General features: G+C 41.1%; 1 protein-coding gene across 3 annotated transcripts in view; it reads right to left on the bottom strand.

Moving 5' to 3' along the window:
• The window catches only part of LOC121293918 (matrix-remodeling-associated protein 7-like), a 130,360-nt gene that overhangs the window by 47,212 nt on the left and 58,760 nt on the right, over positions 1-24,388 (bottom strand). For all 3 annotated transcript variants that reach the window (XM_041217389.1, XM_041217388.1, XM_041217390.1), the window contains exon 2: positions 13,740-13,794. In XM_041217389.1, the coding sequence (XP_041073323.1) occupies positions 13,740-13,794 (55 nt within the window). The remainder of the gene's footprint in view (positions 1-13,739; positions 13,795-24,388) is intronic.

Genomic DNA, 24,388 nt, shown 5'->3' with positions numbered 1-24,388 from the left:
TTGTAGCCATTGTACTTGTATGGACAGTCCGGTTCAGTTTCTGGCCAATGGTAACCCCCAAATGTTGATAGTGGAGGTTTCAGTGATGGTAATGCCATTGGACATCAAGGGGCAATAGTTAGATTCTCCCTTGGAGATAGTCATTGCCTGATACTTGTGACATGAATGTTACTTGCCATCGTCAGCCCAAGCCTGGGTTTGTCAAAGTCTAGCTGGATTTGGACATGGACTGCTTCAGTATCCAAGGGGTTGTGAATGATGCTGAACCTTGTACAGTGAACATCCCCACTTCTGACCTTATGATGGAAGGAAGGCCATTGATGAAGCAGCTGAAGATGCTGGGCCTAGGAGACTACCCTGAGGAATGCCTGCAGTGATGTCCTGGAGCTGAGATAACTGACCTCCAACAACCACAACCATCTTCCTTTGTGCTACATATGACTCCAACCAATGGAGAGATTCCCCCTGCCAATTCCCATTGACTCCATTTTGCTAGGGCTCCTTGGTGCCACACTCGGTCAAAAGCAGCCTCTCTCACCTCTGGAGTTGAGCTGTTTTGTCCATGTTTGAATCAAAGCTGTATCTACCCTTTCCTCAATGCAGGGGTGGGGAAACAGTATGGGACTAGGAGGCAGTCTAAAAAGTGGGGCTACACAAATTAAATTAGGAAACACTATAAAAAAAAAGCATTAGAGATTTAGATCTCTGCCAACTGCAACTAATGCTAGATCGCTTGTTAATTTTGAATTTGAGATAGAGTTTTGTTAATTCGATATGGGTCAAAGGGTGGGTATGAGGAGTTTGGCCAGAGATCAGCTACAAACTCAAAAAAGGAGGAATAAACATACTTAAGGGGCTAAAAATAGTATATTTGTTATTTTGCTACAAAAGCCATAAAAATAACTAGATAGGAGAGCAAATCTTGTGTTACCATGCACGTGTAAAAACAAAGACCAACAGGTCAGCTTTTTAAAATAGGATCTCCATTGGAATTAATCATGTTTCACCTTTCCCTCCCCTCACAAAAGACTTAATAAGCTTAAAAGGCCATTAGCAGCAGAAATTTACTTGCCTCTTAAAAGATTGGCATGAACGGTATAGGGGAGAAGATTACCACAGGAACAGGTGATATTATACTATTCAAAAGTTATTAGAAACCATTAACCAGAAAAAAAGATGCCGGGTGCACGAGGAGCCAACAATAGCTGTTTCAGCAGAGAAAAAAAATGAATAGATTAGAACTTCCTGTGTTTTAGTCTAAAAAACATTGCAATCTTTTTAATCTGTGAGGGAGGAGGACATGCTTCCATTAATTTATTCAAAACAATTCTTAAAAACAGCAGCATTTGCATTTTACAAACACCATTCCAACACAAGAACCAAAAATATCTGTGGAATATTATACATGTATGTTTTATTAACTACTCACATGCCTGCCACAACCACAATCCTGACCAAACCGTAATGAGGAAATGATGTCATATTTTGCAAATATATAATATTGCTTTAGGGCAGTGGTTCCGAAACAACATCTCAAATGTCTTTCATGAAAATGCCAAATCTCAACCACCCCCCCACCCCCGCAATTTTCCAGGGATTTTCTCCCTTAGATTATGTTATAAAAGCAATGACCTTGGAAATAAAGTTTTTAATGACACTTCTTAGAATTAATGTAAATAACTGTACTACACTGTTACATTTAATTACATTGTGAAAACAGCAACACTGTTCCAGGATTTCACTTTTGTAACTCACTGATTAAGCTTCAACTCATGTCCTTACATTTCTGGTTTTCAGCTGCTTATCTATTATTTACACCATAATTAAAAGAAAAAACAATGCAAACAAGCAAATAAATGGAACATTTCACCCATCCCACTACAGCAAAACAACACTAGCAACAGTGACAGAGTACTGACCAACTGAAGGACTGCACAGCAGCTACAAAGGCCTTGGCTCTGGTCCTCAAGGCATTATACAGTTGTTATGGAACGTATTCGCTCATTTGGTGGGCACCAAACCGACAGCTGTTTGAATAATGCAAATAAAAATCAAGTAGCTTAGTTGTGCTGTGTTGCTTTTATCCGGCTTACATGTGTAAATTTTCTTTACTTCATTCATGGGATGTGGGCATCACTGGCCAGGCCAACATTTATTTCCCATTCTCTAATTGCCCTCGAGGGGGAGCTGCTTTCTTGAACCACTGCAGTCCATGTGGTCTTGGTGCACGCAGTGCTGTTAAAGGACTTTCAGGATTTTGACCCAGTGATAACTGAAGGAATGGCAATATAGTTCCAAGTCAGGTGGTGATTTCTTGCAGATAGTCCTGCTGCCACTTGAGTTGGAGGAGGAGGATGGAGTGAGTGTTCCAGTTTTGGCCAGGGCTCCTTGATGCCATAGTCAAAAGCTGCCTTGATGTCAAGAGCAGTCACTCTCAACTCACCAGCCTTGGTTCAAACATGGAAAAAGTTGAACGCCAACGAGGTCAGGAGCAGAGTGACCCTGGGTGGAGCCCAAACAGTGACAGTGAGCAGGTTATTGCAGAGCAAGTACCACCCGATTGCACCGTTGATGACCACTTCCATCACTTTACTGACGATTGAGTAAACTGATGGGGTGGTAATTGGCTGTGTTGGATTTGTCCTGCTTTGTGTACAGGACATACCTAAGCAATTTTCCACATTGGATAGCTGCCAGTGTTGTAGCTGTACTGGAACAGCTTGGCTAGGGACACCAAATTATGGAGCACAAGCCTTCAAACATATTGCAGAATCCTGTCAGGTCCCATAGCCTTTGCAGTAGGCCAGTGCTTTCAGCCATTTGATATCATGGAGTGAACTGAATTGGCCGAAGACTGGCATCTGTGATGCTGGGGAACCTCTGGAGGTGGTCAATTATTACATTCATTTATTTGTACATGTGTCAAATTAATTGATTCCACCATGTCTGCAGACACTTTTGCTTCAGCCATTACAGAATCTTTCCTCAAGAACCCCCCTGAAACATTTCACTCAAACCACAGTTTGGGAACGACTGTTTTCAGGGTCTGGGCTTTTTCTGGCTTTCACCCCAGGAGCCAGAATTCAAATCGGACTAAAGATTGATGAGGTGAAATCTGTTGCGAATGAAATGTGGTGCAATAGGAATTGAAATGAAATTGATAAACAGGTCTTAGTAGGAGCTTACTGGAGGAGCTCATTCAAGAATACAGGATGACCAGTGTGGGAAGTGGGAATGAAAAAAGATGGGGAAAGAATTGTTGGAGAACAGGGCTCGTTTCAACTTCATGACGCAAGGAAAATCAAAATCAAATTGAGTTAGCATCGCCAGCAATTTAATTGGATTTGCTTTCCGATTATTTTAGTTCAAAGTTATTCACTGATGTACAATTTGTCTGTGATAATAGACAATGTCTTTTGATTCAGTTTATTGCTTCAGTTTGCTGGAGAATGTGGTTTTTTATTGCTCAAAAATTTGTGGCAGTAATGTACTAGACATTTGTATCCAAAATTACTGGGCTGAGGATTCCCAATATTGCTTGTAGCTGACATGTGGAGAATATAATATCCATAGATGTGCCAACACAGAAACCCTATTGTGCTTCAGGGTATATCTTTACCTTATTTTCATAGATTTCATTTGACATAGTCAGCAGAGCAGGTCAAGATTTTGGGGGAAATTGGCTATCCAAAGCTCATTCTCATCCTCTCCTTCCATGACAATGTTTACTGCACACTATCATTTGATAGCTCCACTTCCAACTGAGAGTGAAGAATGGAGTGACAGCTGTGTTCTAGCAACAATCCCCCCTCCCCCCTTTATCTTCACCATGCTGATCTTTGCCTTCCCTGCAGATATGGAAGGAGTCTACTTGAACACTAGGTCAGATAGCAAGCTCTACAATCCAGATTGAAATTCAAAGACACATTTGTGTCCTGATCAGAGGACACCACGCTAATGCTATACTAGTCAAGCACGTGGAAATTGAACTATAAAAACTCAGACCGTCTCTCCCATGCCTGTAACTCAGAAGCATAAACAATTGTGGCCCTGGGACAAGGTGTCACATCTCTGCCCCTGGTCACACTAAACACACCTCCCCTCCACCACCCCACTAACAACTGGGGGTGGTTAACAAATTGTTACCCTGAGTCCATGATGACAGGCAAACTGTCTCAACCCAGAACTTGACAGGCACAGGGAAAGTAGCTACCGCCTTAGGCAAACTCAAATGTGCATGGAACATCATCAAGTTGACCCTAATACCCATGTTCAGTACTTGCTGTATGGCTGTGAAAGATAGACAACTTAAAGCGATCAAGATGAACAATGTCTGATACATTACAAGTAGATCCTGGCAGGTGCCCATCCATATAGCAGTCTCCTCAAAGGCAGGGCTCCTAAGTTTGTAAGTACTTAAAAGGTGGCTCCGAAGGCTTGAGCACATCTGCAAGATGGAAGACTATCATGTAACTAAGGATGGCGTATTTTTATATGGTGGTGAGGTAGCCAGAGCTGAATGACCAGTGGAACACCCAAAGCTCTGTTTCAAGGATGCTAGCAAGCATGATGAGGCCTAGACATTAATTGTCCAGTGACTCCCAGTTACGATAGAGGAAAATGGCAACACCTGTGGGCTTGTGTGCACCCCCAGTAACTAGGCAGACATCAATGCCAAGAACAACCCAAAACACCATTCCATTTCAGAATCTGCCTCTGAAGGACTGGCCTCTTCAGCCAAAGGTGTGTCATATGAAGACATCTCATCCAAAATAGATTCTTGCTGCACATTCATTACCTTTTGTAGATAGAACAATGCCAGAAAAGGATGCCCCAATGGCTCAGTTCACTAAATCTAACAAGCAACATACTCAATGAAATGACAACTTCAATCTCTGCTACTTTAGCAAATCTTAGAAGATGATCATGCTCACATCATATGCCTATTAGGAGACAATGGGTATTTTTGCTTTTAATAAAGAATGGCATACGGACAATTTCCTTCTCAACCCAAGATGGAATCCAGGGAGTCAGGAGACCTTGAGATTTCCACACAAAACCAACTCATGTCTCTGGAAAGTCATTAAAAATGTAAAGGTCACAGATGGAGTACCCAACCTTTGAAAAGGCATTCTGGATATCAAGTCACTTATGAATTTATAGCTCCATCGTCTGGATATTTACAGCAAGTCAAATTCAATGATGCCCCACAGGGTTTGAGCTCTCAAACCAAGTCTAAGTTATGGAGAAGCCAGGTTTATCACAAGCAGGTCTGAACAGCCACTGTTCATTCTCCATGGTGTAACCATGGCTCCTATGATCCATACAGAGAAGTGCGTTAATGTGGTCACATGCTCAAAACCACCTAGCGATAATTTTACTTCAGGGGCAGTCTGGAGACCAAACAGGACACGAGAGACTACGCCAAAAAGACAACAGAACCCTGCTTAATACAAAACAGTCTTCCGAGAGAGAGGGAGGGAGATTAATTTGTCTTCGCCTGCAAGATTGTCTGTACAAAGCTTGGCCACAACTTCATAGGGAAGTTATCTTCAGAAAAACCACGTGAGAAAACTGAGGCCTGCAACACTTACATTTTAAAAGGCTTATAGCACATTGTTTTCTTGTGTTTAGGTTATTAACAGGATAACATGTCATGAGCCATCTTGTGTGTCTGTATGTTTGTTCCATTGAGTTTACATTCCAAGTGTTGAGAGAATTAATGTTGATCTTTTGATTTAAAGATGCCAAAAAGACAGTTGCATGTCTATCCTTTAAAGTGTCAACACTCTAATTTATAAATACTCCTTCTAAAATATATACACCTCAGGTTGCGAACAACCAAGAGGCAAGGGAAAAGGGGGAACAAAGTTACCCCACTACCACGATGGACGGATGGGGCAAGAAAAGAGGCCCTATGTCCAAGCCCAGAGGTAATTTCGTAGTTCTACCTCTGAACGCATCGAGCCAACCTCCCAAAACTCAAAACCCAACAAACACGAGACAAAATACTACATAGCTTCTACCACCTAGAATCCATATCAGAGCAGGAATTTGACCATCAGGAGGTTGGAAGCAGCAAGAAAGCATCATACTTTAACCAAAATATTTATTCATTTTCTAAAATACAAAAACACCACCCACAAGGCTGGTGGAACATTGCCAGCCAGGAGCAATGCTGCACCACACTGCAGCTCCAAATCTGGATAAATAAATTCACACCTAGCATTTTTCCTGCTGTACAATGAGTGCCATATGCATTTTCTATAGGCAGTGAAATTTCATCTCTTTTCCCCTCCCCTAGCCAAATAGACACATGTGCATGACTATAATCAAAAATATTGCATAGAGGTTCATTGCAATTACAGGAACTACATGGAAGACAAATTAGTTGGACTCCAGATCTAAGGTTAAAGCTTTACTCAGCTCTGTAATACTATTAAAATATTCAGAATGATAGTATCATTTCTATGACTACAGGAATTAGCAGACGCTAGGATACTTAACTAACAGATAAGTACCTTCAACTAGTGCAATAGTTAACCTATTGCAGACAAAAGAAAAAGGAAAAAAAGAGGATGAAGAACTCAATGTATACAGGAGAGCTTTTAACCTAGTCCAAGGAGAAAGGAAGCAGTGTGAATTTACTTCTGGGGGAAATGAAGTCAGTCAAATGGGAAAGTTCCTGTGAGAACATCTAATTTATAGGTGACTATAATATAATGCGGTTGAAAGTTATGAAAATGGCAGAAAGAAAAAAAATGCACAATTACTCACTGCAAGAAAGCCAATTTCATGGTTTGAGCAGGAATCTAGCAAAGATGAAATAGAAACAGATTGGCCAGGAAAAATGGGCAATAAACAGGGCTTCAAGGCAAGGATAGTTCCAAGTACATGCCAAGCATATTCCCATAAAACCATATCCAGAGCTAACTGAGAAAGGAAAATGTTTATGCTCAAATGTCATTCGCAATGTATTAAATATTAAATGGTGGCAGACTATAAGAGGCCATAAATTGGCCATATGGAAAGGCACATGGCAGATGCAACTTAATGTTGCTAACTGATGTGACATTTCATGAGCAACATAGGAGGTGCAGCATAATCTAGATGGTACTATTTTAAAGGGGACACAAATGGCAGAAAGATCTGAGGGATGGGGGTACATATTCACAAATCCTAAAATAAAGGTAACAGGGCAAGTTAATATGGCAGTTAAAGTATATGGAATACTTGGTTTTATAAATAGCAGCATTACATACAAAATCAAAGGAAGCCATGCCAAACAGTCATAAAAATCATTAGTTAGGCCTCAACTGAAGTGCTGTGTAACACACTGGGCACTACACCTCGGACAGGATACACTGAATGTTCACCAGGACAATGGCCAAGTATGAAGAAATTTCAGAAGCCGAGATTTAGAGCAGGGAGGTGGTCTGAGGGACATTCAAGAGGTATTCAAAGTTAAAGGGGGCATCATGAAGCAAGACAGACAGTTTTCTGACAAAATGGGCCAGTAACCAGTGATCAGAGCTAACTGGCAAGAGGCGGGGGGGGGGGGGGGGGGGGGGGGGGGGGGTACAGATTTGTTGAGGGTGAGAACACTACCCAAAAGGGCGACAATTGAATTTCATAGTACACCTTCTTGAAAGTTCCTCAGACAACATTGAAGTTATATAGGGGAAAAAACTGGCTGTGGCCAGAAAGTGGACAGCTTTTTACAAAGAGCCAGCATGGGCACACAGGCCAAATGGCCACCTGCTTTGCTTCAAGATTGAGATTCCATGATGTAGTACATTCATAATCTGGAAATGTTCTGCCTATCACAAATGAGCAATGCAGCGTATGAATTTCAGCAATGTGATGCCAAGTATATAAGCCAGACATCAAATCAAGTGCTAACTGTGCCCAACCAGCCTGCGCTTGTGAGACTCAAAACAGTGTCCAACATTAGATGTGATTCCACAATTGGACAAGGCCTGAACAATCCTGATTGCACTAAGAATTACAGTGAAAAGCAATTTATGATCATTCAAGCTTGTAGTGTGCCTCACCTACACATATTAGAAGCCACATATTCACATACAAGCCCTCTCCTTTGCAGTCATAAGGAACATATCCACACTTAGTTTAAAAAAGGTGCAGAAGCTTAAACCAAGTCATTCCCCAGGGCTAAGCCTTGACCAGGGCTGACCTGCCTGGTCTGAATTTGAACAAAGCTGGGCAGTTCACTGTTCCATGCTTCATTCACCAAGGCAAGAGAGAGAGTCCAATCAGCACTCCTCATGCAGTATAAAAATTGTTGTTGCCAGTTACAGTTGGAAAATTCTTGCGAGCTATTCTGATCAGTGCAGATGAAAAGCTTGATAGCATGTTGCTTTCAGGCAATACTAAAGTCTGTACTGCCAAACGACTATTTAATCTGGGAACATTCAATCAAGCTAAATTCTGAATTACTGGTATCTTCATACCTGTACTGGGCATGATATTACAAATGTTAATGTTACATTTTAAAAGTGAACAAAGTTAAGATGGCTGCATCATCCCATATGAATTTTGGCATTTGAACTGTAAACAGTCGGGTCTGCAGCCAATACTTAATTAAGTATGGACTTGGATGAAGGAACCTCAGCCAGAGATTCACACATCTCATTGTTTAAAAGGATGAGTCAAAACCTACAGAAAACTCATCGCCATGTTTCACCTGTCCCCAGTGAAAGCAAAACTGTTAGATGAATGTGGAAGGTCAGTGGGATCCATTTCATTGTGCTCAAAATGAGGGGCAATCACAATACAAAGGCCTTGAATGACACAGGATGTTGATCAGCCTAACACACCTTATTTGGAAAAGGACTTTGGACTTGGCTCTCACCCATGTGACCTGTTACATGTTTATTGCCTGTAAGAAATCAGCCCTGCAGAGACTCCCCATCAGGAAGCCATCAAACCAGTTGCAGTCAACTAAGCAGCCATACCTTAAGTCAGAGAAGGACTCTCTTCCAAGAACAATCCTCCTGGCAATTCAACTACAAAAAGCCTCTCAGCTTATTGAGAATCCTGTTTGAGGCCTTCACCCCAGCCAGACCATCAAATCATCCAAAAACCTACAGGCCTGCTACAAGAAGCTTGAAATAATTTCCAGTTATAAATGTTTTCTTTTCTTCACCTGTACCTAATCTTTAGGTGAGGGAGAGGGTGTGCGAGAGATGTTTTAAACCTCCAGGGCAAGAGAGAGATAATAAATAACCTTTATTTTAACTCAAACAGCTTGCTGCTGGGATTATTTAAATTGAACAACCAAGAATAGACACCTCTCAAAACACACTGATCACAGACATTAAGACAAATTGCACCCATGACATAAAAACAAAAAACTGCAGATGCTGGAAATCCAAAACAAAAACAGAATTACCTGGAAAAACTCAGGTCTGGCAGCATCGGCGGAGAAGAACAAAGTTGACGTTTCGAGTCCTCATGACCCTTCAACAGAACTGTTCTGTTGAAGGGTCATGAGGACTCGAAACATCAACTTTGTTCTTCTCCGCCGATGCTGCCAGACCTGAGTTTTTCCAGGTAATTCTGTTTTTGTTTTCTACCCATGACAATTGGAACAATGCGCGACAGATAATACACTTTTCACTTTGTTCTCACAAGCACATTGGACTACTGTTGAATGTATCAACCACTTAATGCAGGGAGGCCCTGTTTTGGTTGCAGTAAAGGTGTGGCAGGGCAGGTTGTGAGAAATGAGATGATATTTAATTCTCAACACGCGAAAGCAATAACTAACATTCCAGTCAACAATGGTGGTAGAAATGGGTCTCTGGTAAATGGTGCACTAGTCACTCAAGAATGTAATTCTGAACAGCAACAACATTCATACTCAATGCTCTTTTGCACTCTCCCTAAACTGTGGGGAAACAATGGAGAAATAACACTCGTTTTAAACAGAAAAAAAACAGATTGAAATTCATTTTGCCACAATTATTAAAATAAAATCTAGATACTATAGCCAATGTAAATTCTCCACTGGTCTCAAATATTTGCCAGCCCAGAGGGAGGGGTTATAAGTGACTTTCCAAGGAGGTATCCAAAAATGTTAATGAATCTTTCCTTTAATAGTACAAGAGAGCTTAACCAGAAAGTAATTCTTCATTCTAATATACATTAGGCTGAAGTGTACAAAATCAGATGAATTTATTCTAGAAGTTTTAAAATATGCTTGCATATTCCGTAATGAATTAATTTGTATAATTGATTATACAAATCAAGGCAGTAATGCAATAATTACTCAGCAATGGGCAAAGGAGAGAAGGGAAACAATTTTGTTAAACTGGGCTAGAATGGTATTAAGTTACTTAGTCATCTGTTAGGAAATAATTAAAGAGGGACTGCAGACAAGGCAAGTTTTACAGACAGTCACCCAGGGGACCAGTACAGAGTGTTATTTAACTTTGAAAGATGGAGACTGCCATGCATTGAGATTAGAGATAAGGTATAATGAGAAGGATAAATGACTGAAAATCAGTATGTATGAAGCTATTACAGATTTCAAATTTAAACTGGCCTCCTGGATCTTCAACATAATCTCACATTTATTAGTATGCTGTGGGAGGTTTGAGTGCAGGACTGGAAGGGTGAAAAGGAAGCAAAATTTGAGCACATTTCATTTATTTTGCATGATTTTTCATTTTCAGTATTGACTGAAAATGGAAATAATTCTCATTGCTGTTTTAGCTGGGCTCTGGTGTTGGGATGGGGTGGGGGGGAAAAAAATCAGGTGATGCTAGATCAAATATCATCTGGGGCAAGATATACTCCAGGAAAACAGTGCAAAGATTTTTTTTTTAAAAATCAAATCAAGCAACTTAAATTTGTATTGTTACATCTGTACATTACAAAAATTGAAAAGTATGCAGCATCTCCAAAAGAATTTGTCATAACGACTGCAGTCTGACACTGCTGCACTGCACCATCCAACATTTGGCCAACTGGGATTGCTTTTGCCCTGTTCCATTCTTACTTTGGCTTCTTTTGTGCTCCCCTAGCATTACTTCTGGAGTCTAAGGATTCATGCTGCTATTTGCTGCCCCTAGGTAATATCATGCACATTGATGGTCCCAGCTCTACCTCTCACTACCTCTTCCAACCCCTCCTCTGATTTGTCATGCTGTTCCTCAGGCCGTGTTGAAAAAAAACAGAAATACTCTCCAATTAAATGTGGCAATTGACAGTCAGTTGGAGAACATAGCATTCTCCTCAATCCCAGCTCAGCTTACAACTTGATATTTCCTGTCTCGGCTCCAAGAACAAAAATAGGAGCAGAAGACCATTCAAACCTTCTAGCCTGCTCCATCAGTCAATAAAATCATGGCTGATCAGATGTAGTCTTAAGTCACTTTCTTCTTGCCCTCCTTAACCCTCAACTCCATTGTCAATCGAAAATCTAACTCAGCCTCAAATATATTCAATGACTCAGCCTCCACTCCTCACTGGGAGAGAGAATTTCCAACATCAACAACAAATTCTTCCTAATCACAATCTTAAATGGGAGACCCCTCATTTGTAAACTGTGCCCCCTGGTTCTAGATTCCCCACCAAGGGGAAGCATCTTCAGCATCTACCCTGTCAAGCTGCCTCAGATATTGTTTCAATAAGATCACCATTCTTCTAAACTCCAATGAGTATAGGCCCAACCTGCTCAACCTTTCCTCATAAGAAAGCCCTCTATCCCAAGAATCAACCAACTGAATCTTGGGGTGCTTCTAATGAAATTATGTCCCTTCTCAAGGTGACCAAAACCACACTCAGTACTCTAGGTGTGGTCTCAACAATGCTCTGTACAGTTGTAGCAATATTTGCCTACTTTTATTGTCCATCCACCTTGCAATAAAGGACAACATTCCATTTGTCTTAATTACTAGCTGTAGATGAATCAAAAAATCAGCATGCTGGTACAAGGACACCCAGGTTCTGCAGCATTCTGCAGTCTCTACTTAACTAATATTTCGCTTTTCTATTCTAAAATGGACAACCTACTTCTCCCACATTATACTCCTGCCAAATTTTTGTCCACTCACTTAAGCTATCTAAACCCTTTGCATACTCCTTGTATCCTCCTCACAGCTTGCTTTTATATTGTCAGCAAATTTGGCTACAATAGAGTTGGTCCCTTCATCTAAGTCATTGATGTAGATCATGGTTGAGGTCCCTCCTGCCACACTGTTGAAATCCTCAACTTGCTTGCTACCCTCCAGACTAACTTTCCAATTTTCATTCTGCTGCCCATACTCTTACTTGCACAAGTCCCTTTCTCTCACCACTCGTGCTTGCACTATTAGGGGCCTTGCCTTGATCTGGTTAGTTTAAGCTCTGGAATTTATTTCCACCATTCAACTTCAAAATACAATTGCTAAAAATTAAATCATACTGGTTACCTGCCCTAATGGCTCATTATGCAACTCTACCTCAAAAGGTTGTTCTGGTCATTTTGTCCAACACTACTCCCGAGAGTCACCTTGGGACACAGCTACAAAAGATGTTATATAAAGCACAGCTTTACAGCAACAGAAGGAAAAGGCCATCTGTCTATTATGTTTGCCCCATCCAGATGTTAGAGTTTCCAGCACAGAAGGAAGCCACAGCAGATGAGAGGCAGCTACATGCACTAACTTACCTATTACACCCAGTTATACAATCCCTGGGAAAAGGGATGGAAAGAGAAACATACAGAAAGGAAAAGCTTGGAGCCAACTTAGCAATCATACCAACTGCTAAAGTAGTCAAGTAACACAACCTGGTCATCATTGTGAAGGCACATCTTTGATTAAGATTTTTGCTTTCTGTATAAAGGTTGTTCTGGCCACTCATCAATTTGAGCATCTGCTTTTTGGAATATCAGAGATTAAGATCCACCCGAGAATGTGTCCATTAACAAATGAGGTAATGGAATCAGTGAACACATTTAAGCGCATTTGAAGAATGATCAGACAGCTCCCACAGATATCAGCATCATACACACAATGGACAAGCTCCTACGAGAATCACCTTAGCACGTCCTAAAAAGAACAAACTAAATCAAGACTACAAAGAGTGCACAATTTTAAAATTAAAGCAAGAAGATGGTAAGAGATTCCCAAAGATTTCCCCAAAATACAAGATTACAAAAGCACAAAATAGACCATGTCCATGGCAACTGTGCATCTGGCTTTTACATATAATTCCTTATGAGCAGGGATGAGAAGCAAATCAATAGCTGAAACCTTGACTGAATCTAGAGATGGGCAATAAATGATGCCACACACATTACCAAAGAGGAACAAAGAAGCACCATCTCAGAATGACCCTTCATTGTGTACTAAATAGTATTTGCACTCAAATGAGTGCATGATTCACACAAGACCAGAATTTTAAATTTTCATTATCCTTCAATTTGATGACATTTTAAAGCCCTCATTAAAACATATCCTCCACATGCAATCTTCTAGGTGACCTGCATTTCAACATGGAATCCAAAGCAACTCAAAAATTTGGTCTTTTCAAAGTCGGTGCTCATCATAGCTCCGTCTACTTAAATTGCAGAATGGTATTGCATGCTCCGCAAAATCGGTTGAGAACATAGCCTTACTCTGCACTGCCCATATGAACACTCCAGGTGATCTTTTCGCTCACTTTAAAAAACACAAGATGCATTTAAATGGAGGGATTTGAAGAAAAACAGATATTATGCAATAACTTACCAGTGCCTTCATCAGGAAGGGATTTAGTACTTCCAATCTCTGCTTCATCTTCTTCCTGATTTTAAAAAAAAGGGAAATTTAAGTTAGAATAGTTAGCTATATTAATTAAAACTCTGCTGACATTTCGTTTAAAATTGTAGCTTTAAAAAATTTGCATGGTTGAGAAAATGCCATTGATGGGAGTTACACCAAGCAGGAGCAATACAAGTAGTCACAGTTTATTCATGACTAGATTTTGTCTGCACTCAAAACCATAAATTGTGTTAATTATCATCAGAGCTAGAATTAATATCACTAAACTGAAAAAGCAACCATTTTACATTTAATTGGATCAAAACAAGGATGTAGAAAGTAGTCAGCCATTTAAATTTATTGAAGAATGCATGTTAAAATTCCATTTCAACAGCACAATAAGTTTATTGAATAAATTGTTTCAAACCAAATGCTGCCTCAAGAAATCCAAGAAATCTAAAATGTTAGACTGCCATAAATTTCTCCCACGTAATATGTTTTTGGTTTGGGACTTACAGTTCATTAAGTGTATAGCCCCAAGCCTTATGCAGAACTTAACTTATCACAAACCCTTATTTGAAAGATCCAGCCTCAAGTTCAAGGACAAGTCTACCTCAAGGACAGTGACTAGTTGAAGTTTCCAGAGATCTGTTCTGAGTTACTTGCTGTCGTCACTTGGGAGGTGGTTTCTAATCACTAGGAAGGCAGACTAGGTTAGTGTTGAATTACACTTTGGAAGCAAAATTCAATACAGCTGTTAAATAACAAATTAACTGAATATTAAGAGTGAAAGCTGGTAATGTATAGGAATACAATCCAAGCAATGGAATTAGAAAGAAACCGTTACCTCCCAACATTTTTCAATATGTATACTAAATTATTTGATATTGATGCTTTGGGAGGATTTCTACTCAAGCCAAGTTGGGGAGAAATTCAAAAGAAAGAAAAAGGCTCAACATTCCTGCACTATTCCTTAATATTCAAAAATCTATCGAACATGCATCCAAAGCTGTTAAGGTAGATAATGCGAAAAATCTACAACCCTGAATGGAGAAATTTCTCATCAGTTCAAAATGGCTGACCCTTTATTGCAAGGCTAAGGTAATTCTAGACTCCCAGCCAAGAGTGCATTCTCAGCATCTAACTTACCAATGCCCTTAACTTATGTTCAAATGAGATCATTTCTGCTGAACTCAAGGGCATATACTCTGGTTTACTTAATCTCTCCTCTTGGCACAATCCCCTCATGTCAGCTATCAATAGAGTGAACCTTGACTGCATGAACTTCCTGCAGGGCAAGTTTATCTTCTAAGTGAAAGAGTCCCAAATAGTATACCACTCAAGCAGCAGCATCACCAAGGCCCTATATAATTGCAATAAGGCTTCTTCACACCTACATTCTATTCCCTTTGTGGTAAGTTAGCATATGCAATTGAAAAGTGCAGCTCAGGATAACAGCCCAAAAGTCAAGGCAAGTTGCGGCCCACAGATTATTAAAAAAAACATCAAGCTTCAGTGGCAAAGAGCTCAACCACAGCCATCTGACATTCCTAACTACGTTTTCCAAAAACTTTCCAAGAAAGTTTTCCATCTGTCCTATGAACCCACTGCCCAAGATTTCAGAATACCACCTGGGGTATGTTTAAAATGGTCTCAAACAACCTTTCACACCAAAAGTGGCATTCTTTTATTGCATTCTTCTGCAAGATGTTTCAAATTTTTAAAATGCCACTGAGGCTTCAAAGAACAAACAGCAGTACGTTAGTAACCAAACTATCCTTAGTTTGAAGGGTTATTTTCCAACATGTAAAAATGCACACCAAAAAAGCCAGTGTTAAGATTTTTAAGGAAACGATATCATTTCTAATGCCTTCACACCCCAGCTGAATTTTAATAAACTGTATTCCCATTAAGATAATGGAGAGGCTGCCTGCCAGCCAGCATAATTAATAAAAGTAGGAAGTAAAAGGGAATGCACCACAAAAGCCACCCTAAAGGAGTGTGAAAAACACCATTTCCTGTTGAATTTTATACTATTACTCAAAGATTTGAAATGAGAAATCAAAATGTAATTACCTGTTCTACAACACTGGCTACAGCAGATATAGTAATCAAATTCCTCTGGAATATACAGCCAGAAAGGTTGTTCTTTTAAAATATAAAAGAGCTGTTTACCGAGAACGGAGACCAGAAGGATATAATGAACAGCTGCAAAGGGCCATCTCTCAGAAGTATTGTGCACAGATATTGCAGAGAAACCATCCTGAAGAGAAAATCTACTGCAAACCAAGATCTTTTGGGGATAAAATGTGGAAATCCGCTCTTTACAGCTACACCCAGGAAGATAACTGAACAAAACAACCACAACATTGAATCACTTGCAGAGACCAGTCAAAGGATAGTTAACCATATAGGGTTTTTAATTTGCCTATACAGATCAAAGAAAATAAACAAAGTCTACCCTCATTCTGCAGTGTGCGCAGCCCAAGGAAGAGGGAGATATGAATGAGGGTTACAGTTTCCATTACAATAATCTGAAAGCATACACAGTGGGACTCCTGCAGAATTAGCAAAGCACATCCTTGCTAAATTCAAAAAATCCTGCTACAGCCAGACTTGTAGTTGTTAAAGTTAGGGAATTCAATTTTTACCTGTGGTCATAAAATGTTAAAATACTTAATCATTAAATGGAGAAAGAAAAGGAATTGACTTATAATATTACTCAATAGAAGAGGCTACAGTTTCAACTCTAAATGCAGACTGAGGGCATCATAAAGTTTAGGATGATGGCAGAAAATTGACTTAGTCTAGGTGACCAATCAACTGAAAGAGCAGGCTTCAATGGGGCACAAACAGAGCTGAGCCAGATAGACTGGAACCACAGGTTGGCAGGAAAAACAGTAGCTGAACAATGGGCTACCTTCAAAAAGGAGATGGCTTAGACACAGTCAAGGTATGTTCCCTCAAAAGGGAAGGGTAGGACAAACAAATCCAGAGCTCCCTGGATGACAAAGGAGATAAAAATTAAGTTAAAGAAAAAAAAAAAGTGCTTACAACAGTTGTCAGGATGTGAAAAAGCAAAGAGATTATGAAAAAAGACTGGCAGCGAACATAAAAGGAAGTCCCAAAGTATTCTATAAGCACATCAACAGTAAAAAAGGGTGGCAAGAGGAGTAGGGCCAATTAGGGACCAAAAAGGGGATTTACACAGAGGCATGTCTGAGGTGTTAAATGAATATTTTGCATCTATCTTTACGCATGAGATGCTGCCCAGCCCATGGTGACAGAAGAGGAAACTCAGTCACTAGAAGGGTTTAAACTTGAGGTGGTGTTGGATAAGACACCAGGGACAGACCAGATGCATCAAAGAATATTGAAGGGAAAGTGAATGGAAATTGCAGAGGCACTGAATCTTTCAATGTTCCCTGGATTTGATAAGAGTTGCCAGAGGACTGGAGAATTGCAAACATTACAACTTTCTTTTTGAAAAAGGATGTAAAGATCTGCCCTGCAATTACAGACCAGTCTGTCTCTAGAAGTTTCCCTACCACCGAAGTCAATTATATCCTGAATAATAGTTTAATAGTCACATAGAAAATGTGGATTGATTCGGAAAAGTCAGCATGGATATGTTAAAGGAAAATTGTATCTAACTAAATTTGGAGGGGTTTTTTTTGAAGAGAACACAGATGGTTGATGAGGGCAAAGCTGTTGGTAGTGTATATGGACCTCAAAAAAAAGTTTTATGAAGTGCCACACTTACGGCAAAAGGACATTTGACACATTGGAGTGGGCAGATAAAGTTCAATGCAGAGATGTTTGGCACAAAGAACATGGAGAGACAGTATATTAAAAAAATACTATTCTAAAGGGCACACAGGAGCAGAGAGACCTGGGTTTTGTGTACATCAGTCATTAAAGGTGGCAGGACAAGTAGAGAGCTGTTTCTACAGCATACCAGTATTCTAGGTTTCATTAATAGGTGCATAGAGTTCAAGAACTAGGGAGGTTATGAAGAACTTACATAAGACACTGGTTAGACCTCAGCTGGAGTATTCTGTAAGTTCTGGGTACCACACAATAGGAAGGATGTGAATGCATTGGAGAGAGTGCACAGAAGAGCTCTACAATAATGGTTCCAGGGATCAGACACTTCAGCTATGTAGATAGATTGGAGGGGTTTAATGACTGTTTTCCTTGGAGGGGAGGAGGCTAAGAAGAGACTTGATAGAAGTTTTCAAAATCATGAGGGGTCTGAACAGAGTAGATAGGGAGAAGCTGTTCCCACTCAAATGGATCAAGAATCAGAGGGCACAGTTTTAAAGTGTTTTGCAAAAAGGAAAGAGAATACTTTTTCCACACAGCAAGTAGTTAGGGTCTGGAATGCACTACCTGGAATTGTGGTGACAGAGGCAGGTTCAATAGAGGCATTCAAGAGGGCATTGCTTCTAAATTAAATAATTATCCAATATGCAGGGTTACAAGGAAAAGACAGGAGATTGGCACTAAGTTAACATACTCAGCCAGTGCAAACAGTGGGCCAAAAAGCCTGCTTCTACACTAACAGTTCTGGAGATGGAGATGGGTGGGCTGACAGACAGACAGTGCCAAGCAGGGAACAGATGCTTGGAGCCGGAGACAGCTCAACTCAGACCAGCTTCCTTGATATACAAGCTCCTGGCATCACCTTAACCAGAAGGTGGTGAAGGATGTCTCAATTTTCCCACTTTTGTTTAGAGTATTATTAATGTATTAACTGATGGTTAGGATATTAGCTCAGACAAGGCTCGGATAGAACACCCAACGCCATAAGACAATTTCCCACACTAATTTCTGTTGAAAGTAAACTATTTCAAATGATCATCTGGCCAGCCTACACCTTGCATCCTTCACAAAAACTTGTATTGCCCGCACCCTAAATCACTCCCCTGTTCATCAACCTACATCCACTCCAGCGAAGTGTATTTTAATACGCTACTCCTGGTGTTCAAATTACTCCATGGCCCTGCCACTCCCAGCTCCAGCCATAACCCCCCACAATCTCTGCACTCTTCACAATTTTCATTGTTCCACCGTAGGCAGCCAGGCCTTTGGTTGTCTTGTGTCCAAGCTCCACAATTCCCTCCTTGAACCTTGCCCCCCCTCCCTCCTCCTACTCCCAAAGGGAGCTCTTGAGCAGACTTTTGGCTTAATGCTTCCTTGTGGCTTATCAAGTTGACATTTTCCTACATGAAAAACTAAACAGGATATCAACAGCATAGATTTTTTTTAAATGCAGTGTGGTGTCAGCAGTAGTCCCCACTTCAAAGTTTAAAAAAAGTGACACTAAATTTTAGTCCTGGACTCTTGATTTTGATCACCTGGTGCTAAAAGTAAGGGCAGGTCAGAGGTGCTGAAGTTGCTCCTGGACCTGCCAAGGACAGCCATTCATGAGTCACAGGTCCAAGCAGTAGAGGGACACTGTCCATGTATGGTGAGACTTTGACCAAAATACCTCATCTGCCTGGATGTCACTCCTCCTGCCCACATCCTTCTTGAGGGATTTGGCAAAAGGTCCAACACAAAAAAGGGGAGACAGAGCCCTACCCGACTCCAAATTTGATCAGAAAGCTTGATTCCCACCGACTGACAAACCACACTACTGATTGGAGTAGAGCAATTGGATCCAACTGCATATTTCATCACCACATCCATATTCAGTGCACACAATTCCCAACAAGTCCAATTTCTAACCCAACGGTTGTGGAAAAGTTGTTAAACAGACACCAGAAGGAAGAATTCCCCTTTCCAAAATACCATGGGATCTTCTGCATCTGCTTGAACAGATGGAATTTGGTTTAGTGCATTATCCAAACCATTGCAAGTCAGATAATTGCAATGAAAGGAGTGTGCAAGTGCTGCAAAGAGTTCTTGAGAGTCATATTAAGAAACAAAGGCTGGTGTAGGAGGCAGGAGAGGAAACAAGATAGGTAGAAGGCAGGACAGATTTGGAGGTACAATATAGGCCAGCCAGGAATATCTAACTTTTTTGATAGTATATAATCCATTAAAGACAGTAGTGTGATCTTCTAGAAAGTTGGCACAAACCACTACTTTTAAAAAGGTATTTGCAAATGCTCAAGCCAAGATGCATTTCTACACTGTAGGGTACAGCATTATATAGAATTAGCTGTGCTCATGTTACACATAATACAATATAATACCCAATTCATCAGGCGCTTGGTGAAATTACAAATCACTAGGGAAGCACTACAGAGCAAACTGATGAGCTTTCAGCTGACAAGACTCCAGGTCCAGATGGACTTCACCCTAGCATTTTGAAAGAAATGGCTAATGAGATAGATGCGCTGCTATTAATTTTCCAAAATTCCCTAGATTCAGGAAAGGTTCCATCAGACTGGACAGTAGCAAATATAACCTCTCAAGAAGGGGAGGGAGGCAGAAAACAGGAAACTATAGGCCAGTTAGCGTGATGTCTGTCATGGGGAAGGTGTTTGAATCAATTAAAAAGAAGTTAAAGCTGGGCATTTAACGTTCAAGGTAATCAGGAAGTGTCAGCATGATTTCCCTTTTGTAAAATCATGTTTAACAGAATTTTATTAGCATTCTTTGAAGGAGTATCATGTGCAGTGGATAGAGGGGGAGCCTCTAGACACACTGTACACTTAGGGGTTTCCAGAAGGCACTGGATAAGGTGCCACAAAAAATTGTGGAAAATAAGAGCTCATGGCATAGGGGGCCTAGATAGAAGATTGGCTGGATGGCAGAAAACAGTATGCATAAATGGGTCTTTGGCAGGACGTGACTAGGAGTCCCACAGGGCTCTGGGCTGGGGCCTCAACTTTTTACAATTTACATCAATGACTTAGATGAGGTGAGCAAAGGCATGGTGGCTAAATTTGCAGGAGACAGACACAAAGAAGGGTAAGAAAGTAATGTTGAAGACATTAGGAGTTTGCAGACGGAGTGGGCAAAAATCTGGCAGATGGAGTACAATGTGGGAAAACACGATTATGTTGGCAGGAATTAAAGTATTACTTAAAACAGAATGACTGCAGAATTCAGAGTTGCAGAGGAACCTAGGTGATCTCATGCATGAGTCAAAGTTAATATCCAGGTACAGCAAGTGAATCAAGGCAGCTAATAGAATTCAATCCTTTATTGAGAGGAACTGAACATAAAAGCTTCAGTTATACAGGGCACTGGAGACCACATCTCAAACAGTGTGCAGTTTTGGTCTTAAAGGTGTAAATGCATTGGAGGTTCAAAGGAGGTTTACTAAATTGATACCCGAATAAGGTTATTGTTAGGATAGGTTGAGCTCGTTTTCACTGGAGTTTAGAAGAGTGAGGGGTGACTTGATTGCAGACATGTGGAAAGGATGTTTCCACTTGTAGGGGAGTTCAGAATTGGGGGCACCCTTCTAGCAGAGAGGAGACAGCATCAAGGATTGAGAGACTTTGGAACACTGCCTCCAGAAGCAGTGACACAATATTTTTAAGGCAGTGGTAGATAGATTCTTGTTAGTCAAGGGAATCAAAGGTTATGGGGGCAGATGGGAATGTGGAATTTGAAATAAACAGATCAGCCATGATCTTAGAATGGTGGAGCAGACTTGAGGATCTGAATGGCCTACTTTGGCTCCTGTTTCCTACGTTCAGCACACAAGCTACATGGAAATATTGCATTTGAAGAACAAATTTCATGAGCCACCACCTTAAATCTATATTTTTGTCTGGTTGGCCTTGTTCTGAGCTCATCCTAAGGATGGAAGTTCTTTAAATTGCAGCTAATTTGGGTTAGGAATGATTTTCCCTTCAAGCTTTGGAGAATAAACACAAGCACACATAAGGTAGATGGAGGCAAAGAAGAGATTGCCAAAGATGTCATAGACAAAAAGGACAAAGGGATGTTGATGGTGGTGATATTAGCTAGAGGATGTGCTAACGGTGACATTAAGTGCAGAAAGCAGGATGAGCAAGTGACAGGTGGCCCTAGTGGGGGTGGGGTAGGTGGAAGGGATCGAAATAGGCTAAAAGTTGGAGATAAAACAATGGATGGAAATAAAATTTAAAAATATAGAAATAGGTGGGAAAAATTAAAATATATAAATTATTAGAAAAAAGTGGAATCGGAAAAGGGGTGGGGATGGAGGAGAGAGTTCATGATCTGAAATTGTTGAACTCAATGTTAAGTCTGGAAGGCTGTAAAAGTGCCAAATCGGAAGATGAGGTGCTGTTCCTCCAGTTTGCATTGAGCTTCACTGGAACATTGCAGCAGGCCAAGGACATGTGGGCATGAGAGCAGGGTGGTGTGTTGAAATGGCAAGTGACAGGGGACAGGGAGGTCTGGGTCATGCCAGCAGACAGACTAGAGGTGTTCCGCAAAGTGGTCACCCAGTCTGCGTTTGGTCTCTACAATGTAGAGGAGACTGCATTGGAAGCGACAAATGCAGCAGACTAAATTGAGGTAAGTACAAGTGAAGTTCTGCTTCACTTGAAAGGAGTGTTTGGGCCCTTGGGTGGTGAGATGGGGGAGTAAAGGGGCAGGTGTTGCACCTTCTGCAGTGGCATGGGAAGATGCTGTGGGAGGGGGTTGAGGTGCTGGGGGTGATGGAGGAGTGGACTAGGGCGTCCCAGAGGGAACCGTACCTATAGAATGCTGACAGTGTGGTGAAGGGAAGATGTATTTGGTGGCGGCATCATGCTGGAGTTGGTGGAAATGGCAGAGGATGATCCTTTGAATGCAGAGGCTGGTGGGGCAATATGTGAAGACAAGTGGGACCCTATCATGGTTCTGGAAGAGGGGAGGAAGATGTGGGGGCGGATGCACAGGAGATGGGCCGGACAAAGTTGAGGACCCCGTCAACCACCGTACATGGAAAACCTCGGTTAAGGAAGACATGTCAGAAGAACTGTTTTGGAAAGTGACATCAGAACAGATATTACCAAAGTAAAGGAACTGAGAAAACAGGATGAAGTCCTTACAGGAAGCAGGGTGTGAGGAGCTGTAGTTGAGGTAGCTGTGGGAGTTGGTGGGCTTGTAATGAATATTGGTGGACAGTCTATCACCAGAACTTGAGACAGATGTCAAGGGAGGGAAGTGTCAGAATGGACTATGTGAAATTGGAGGGGTGGAAATTGGAAGCAAAATTAATAAACTTTTCCAGGTCCTGATGAGAGCATGAAGCAGCACCGAAGCAGTCAGTCATCGATGTACCGGAGAGAGTTGTGGGAGCGGGCCTGAGTAGGATTGGAACAAGGAATGTTCCACATACCCCATAAAGAGACAGGCGTAACTGGGGCCCATGCGGGTACCCATAGCCACACCTTTTATTTGGAGGAAGTGAGATGAGTTTGAGAAAATGTTCAGAGAGAACAAGTGCAGCCAGATGGAGGAGTGTGGTGGTGGATGGGGATTGTTCAGGCCTCTGTTCCAGGAAGAAGCAGAGAGCCCTCAGTCCATCCCAGTGGGGGGTGGACGTGTAGAGGGATTGGACGTCCATGGTGAAGAGGAAGTGGTTGGGGCCAGGGAACTGGAAATTGTTGATATGATGTAGGATGTCAGAGGAATCGTGGGAAGATTCGTCGGTGGGAAGAGACTGGACAAGGGGAGAGAGAAATAGAGTCAAGATCGCAAGAAATATGAGTTCTGTGGGGCAGGAACAGGCTGACATGATCAGTCTGCCAGGACAGCCCTGTTTGTGGATTTTGGATAGGAGGTAGAAGTGGGCCGTACGAGGTTGGAAGCTGTGGAGGGAAGATCTCCAGAGGAGATGAGGTCAGTGACAGTCCTGGAAACAATGGCTTGATGTTCAGTGGTGGGATCATGGTCCAGGGGGAGGTAGGAGGAAGTGTCTGTGAGCTGGCGCTCAGCATCTGCATTCCAAACTTCAGTTTATGTTGCATAGTTTGAACTGCTGACTCCCTCCCAAAAGTAACTGTAAAAGATGACATCACATCAAGACCAGAACACAATTGAAAGATACCAACCACAGCCAAAAGGAGTCCAAGATGACAAATGGGGGTATTTCACCATTGAGAAGGCTTCAAAACTTTTCCAGACAGTATTTAAAGCAGCAGCACATGGTTACTGACAACATAAAATGGACCATTCTTGAGTATTGCTGAAAAAAAGACATTTTGAAGTTTAGTCTTCAACTAATCAGGACAAAAACAAATTTTTAAAAAATTGCAAGATACCAATGTCAGGTGGAACAGTATAAAGTTATTGCTTCCCCTGACATTGGTATTCTTGCGATTGCCATGAGTCAGATATGAAAAGCTTTGACTAAATGTTTTGTTTTCCCCCCAACGTTCTGTACTACCAAATGACTATTTGTACACTTAATTACCATTCTCTTAAGTGAAGAGTGCTACAAAATGTCACTTCACTGAAATACTGGTAACATTGACATTGTCACTAATTACGTTAGGCATAGAAGAAAAAATTTTCACATGTCATTGAAATGTAGCTGGTTTTAAAATAAAGCCCCATAACAGGGGAGTTACAGTAATCAGTATTGTTCCATGCCTGAGAATAATGTATTATGCCACGTGGAGTGTTCTGCACAAGTGCGAGCCACCATCTTCTCCTACATTTTTCATTGTGATATTTGAAGATTAGAAAGCAAACTT

Source organism: Carcharodon carcharias, chromosome 22 (genome assembly GCF_017639515.1).
Source record: "Carcharodon carcharias isolate sCarCar2 chromosome 22, sCarCar2.pri, whole genome shotgun sequence".
Classification (NCBI taxonomy): Eukaryota; Metazoa; Chordata; class Chondrichthyes; order Lamniformes; family Lamnidae; genus Carcharodon; species Carcharodon carcharias.
The sequence above is the reverse complement of the archived record's forward strand: the minus strand, read 5'-3'. Positions and strand labels throughout refer to the sequence as shown.